This window comes from Bidens hawaiensis, unplaced genomic scaffold (genome assembly GCF_021521415.1).
Source record: "Bidens hawaiensis isolate Kalapana, Puna unplaced genomic scaffold, B.hawaiensis_p1.1 tig00005195_1, whole genome shotgun sequence".
Classification (NCBI taxonomy): Eukaryota; Viridiplantae; Streptophyta; class Magnoliopsida; order Asterales; family Asteraceae; genus Bidens; species Bidens hawaiensis.
Genome location: NW_027491335.1, coordinates 1774960 through 1779323, shown reverse-complemented (window position 1 = coordinate 1779323; position 4364 = coordinate 1774960). Strand labels below are relative to the sequence as shown.

General features: G+C 33.7%; 1 protein-coding gene across 1 annotated transcript; it reads right to left on the bottom strand.

Annotated features, from left to right (window-relative positions):
• Positions 1-1550: 1550 nt before the first annotated feature.
• LOC143629388 (uncharacterized) lies at positions 1551-3996 on the bottom strand. Its single transcript, XM_077098676.1, has 5 exons — positions 3769-3996; positions 3603-3697; positions 1968-2085; positions 1793-1873; positions 1551-1619 (listed from the first exon to the last, which is right to left on the bottom strand). Exons 1-5 carry the CDS (start codon positions 3994-3996, stop codon positions 1551-1553), a joined length of 591 nt encoding a protein of 196 aa, XP_076954791.1.
• Between the last annotated feature and the right edge of the window lie 368 nt (positions 3997-4364).

Below are 4364 nucleotides of genomic sequence, written 5' to 3'. Positions count from 1 at the left end.
TACCGCATTCGTTTATCTCTTGCTTAATTGCTAAGGTGAGTACCACATTCCCCGTAGTTTACTTTTTTTCCACGTTTTAGGGACATATGCGTAAATTATATTTCTCATATATGCTTATACACAAAACTGCAACTATTGTCTTATGTGCTAACGAATTTTATACCATACTTGCTATGTGCTTATTTGCTTTACGTGAACCGCATTCGGAGAGGTCCAACATAATCTCAGAATAGTATGATCATACGCCAGTCGTTATAGCTTTGTGCTTCTCGACATCTCATTTATACTTACTTGCTCATTTGGTTAATTTGTAATTCTCATATGACTTGTTGCAATTACTTATTTCTATATATACTATATGTACATTTAAACTGGTGTGTTGCTCACTAAACCTTGTGTTGACAAAACTATTTTATTTTCAATGCATATGCATGTCGTCGTGTGATGTGAAGTAGTTGAAGTTTGGAAGATCACTTAAGGAATTATATTAGAGAAAACTTAATGAGACAATATTTATTTTTATGATTTTTGTTTGTTTGATGCACTATTGTTTTGATTTGGATTATTGTATGGAATATTTACTTTATTTGAATTTATTAATTAGATATTGAAATTATAATGTTGCATGATAGTATCCTTGAGAGCTGTGGGCAATCAGCTCACGCCCCGGCATTTACGCCGTAGGTTAGGGTGTGACAGTTGTAAAAGTCGCTAGGCACTTCCATGTCAGTCGACTAGGAAGTTGCGAGTACTCGGCCTAGGCGGGGTGTACTCGGGGAGTACTCGAACATGGTATTTTATAAAGAATTAAATTTTTCAGAGATTATATATATATGTCAAATATCAAAAGTTTACTAAATATATTACAAAATACAAACGAAAAATACAAAACCAATCAATAACTACATATTAGTTCAATTACATGTCTCAATTGATGAAAGACGTACCTCAATTGAACTTAAATCGGAGGTTTGCGTGTTTAGAACTTTGAATCGGATGATAACAATGGTGGTTGAGAGTTTAGAACTGAAATTAGGTTGCGACTTAGCATGGGAAGGGGGAAAAAGCAATGGTAGGCTCTTGGAGAAATTTGTTTTTTTAATAAAAGTCAAAATTTTGTTAAGACCGAGTTGGACCGACTAGGACCGGTTCCGTTTTTTTTCTTGGAGAAGAAAAGTGGTGTAGTCAAGTGCTGAGGAGTGGCGACCAAGTTTTACAACATTGCGTAAGTATAAATAGTTCACTCAAAAAAGATGAAATAATGTAAATTGAATAAACTGAGAAAGGTGTAGTAAAGTGCCGAAGAGTGCATAGGCGCCGAGTACTCGACCGTGTTGAAAGAGTTTTACAACATTTCATAAGTATAAATTACTTTACTCAAAAAAAGATGAAAAAAGGTAAATTGAATAAAATTCTATCATAAAATGAAAACCAACAGATCAAATTCAGTTTTTATACAAATTAAACCAAAGAATCAGCATATCTCTAGCATTTATCATCAATGAAACAAGAAAGTTTCACTCTCTTTACTTCATTATAGTTGTAACATATTAGCAGCTGCATGGGTTATGATCAAGGATTAGTAGTGCTTCAAGTTCTGCCCGACGGCGCTCAAGTTCCTAAATGTTCATATCAGAAAGAAAACATGTTTAATATCGTGGAAACATAATCTTCCAATGTGAATAACTTACAAATACAAGAGTAAAGCGAAGCGAATGACTAATTGTACTAGTGTTTAAGATAAACCAACTGATCGATTATCCTTTCTTGGTAATTAACATGAACTGCGTACCTGTAAATCTCTAAGTGCTTGTTGTGCTGAAAACTCTTTTTGTTGTCGAGCGCGCTTGAGGAAACCAAGGCACAACACTCCCTAGAAATGTAGTTAATTTCATATGAGTTCTAGTATTCTAAGTAGCATTATTAGTTTCTTACAAATTAAGAATTCTCTCGTTGGCTTGACTTACTGAAATAACATAAATCAAACCACAAGCAAGAAGTGTGTAACTGGCTATGTCACGCAAAAGAAGAATCTCATGGCGCTCCTGATACATATCGGGATAAGCTCTTGTGGTAACAGCAACACTGAAATGGAAAAAAAACCACATGAATTTTGGTGGAATGCATTAAATTACTTGTAAATTTGACTTACAAAATCTGCAGCATGCCCCTGCCAGCCCAATATTCCAGCACCTGAAACAAATCAATAGGGCATTAATCAGATTTTTGCTGAACAAATCCACATTAATTAGATTCTTATAATATAGTTTTTAACACAACATGCCACTTTCTTATCAGTCAGTTTCATTAATGTTATACGGTTTATATAGTACCTTATACGGTCAATATATACATTTTTGCCATATTATATGGGCAGTATAATATGGCCAAAATGTTATACAATCAACATAACTTTTGTAGACCACATACTTGTCATATCATAACACACCATATAACTTATACATGCCACATCACTATCACATCAGTTAGTAGCCCTGTAAACGAACCATATGTTCATGGAACTGTTCGTGAATCGTTCGTCGGATGGTTCGTATATGTTCGTTTAATTATTAGACAAACAAACATGAACATATATTTTCGTTCATTTAGTTACATGAATGAACATGAACACATGCCTCATTTGTACATTTATATTTGTGAACGTTTGTTTAGGTTTGTTCATTTATATTCTTTTATACATTCAACGTGTAGGCACATTATAATTTAGTCTAGTTTATGAAATTAAGATATTACCCATTACATTTCAGTGAAGTTTTCAGCCCAATCAATTTGCTTTTAATTGTTCACTACTAGAAAAGGAGGTGTTTTTTACAGCCGAATTGTAGGAAATTTGTTGGAAAATCAAATTTCTAACAGTTTTCCAACAAAAAAATTATTGGAAAAACACATGCTTGAAAATCATTTTTAACCGTTTTCCAATAACTCTTCTTACAGAATTCATACAAAAAGATGTGGTTGTAAACTTCCTACAACTTTCCTACAAAAACTATTTTGACTTAACATAATGTTTATTAAATAATATTGTAACAAAGTTGGAGCTTATTTTTTGTTGAAAATTTGTTGTAACTACTTATTGTAGGAAACTTGTAGGAAATTTTTGTTGGAAAATGACTTCTTTTCTAGTAGTGGGTGTTCGCCTAGTTATGTTCGTTAATTCGTTTACGTTCATGAACAGTTTGTGTATACATGCAATTAATGAATGAGCATAAACATGCACGGAAAAATTAAATTTTCTTAACGAATGAACACACGGACAAGAAAGCCTCGTTCATTTAATGTTCATTTTCAATCTTTTGTTCAATTAAAGCTAAATGAAAGGACACGGACATGCTTCATTCATGTTTGTTCAGTTCCAAATAAAGTTAATTATATGGGCATGTATAACATCTAACCGTACATATATTTTTGTCATATCATCGGGTTATATATACATGTCATATGATATGTGAAAATGTTATATGACCAATATAACGTGTTAGTGGTGTGCATATGGCTACATGCTAATTAACGATCAATCGATCATCATGTGATAAATGTATCATTAGGGTTTAATATGTAAAGCATGGTAGATGATAGATAACCTTCCAGAATTCATAATGAACGGCCACTCGGTCTCGGCAACAACCACAAACATCGCAATCGCCACCTCGTAACATCGAAATATACCATCAAATATCTTTAAAAACACACATTAATAAATATATCAATATCTGCATGTAAAAAATTATAGATCAACAACGTACGTACATCTAATCCATTTGTCAAAGACCGGATGGCGGCAATGACATTAACAATAATACATAGAATGGAAGCCGCAACGGTAACGACGCTGAAACACCGGCAGGTAGTGAGTACCGGGTCGGTTTTGGCCCTGGCTATCACGTTGTTGCCATTAAGGAGGTTTGATGAGCTGGTGGCATCAGTGTTAGCTAGCGGTAATAAGGTGGTATCTACTTCGTTTATGTCTTTTGTCATATTTTCGCGTAAACTCGAACTTCCGGCTGTCGGAACTCCAAAACCGCCGGTTATGGAAATTGGAAATGGCTTCTGGTGATCGAGTGAACGGCGATACCGGATCGGCGTTGGTTTGTTACTCAGTTTCGGTTAGTTCGATATTTACTGGCCCTCAAGTTATGGCTTCATGACAATTTTGATCTATATACTTTCAAAGTTTCTATAAGTTCACATAAAATAAACTGTTTTTGGTCTTACTTGATTAAATCTATGGGTTTAGATCAAATACAAATTAAATTAATGTGTTAACAGTGTGCAAATCAAGTAGTGTAATTATATATACAATATAGTGTAATTACAACATAATGTAATTACACTACGATGTAATT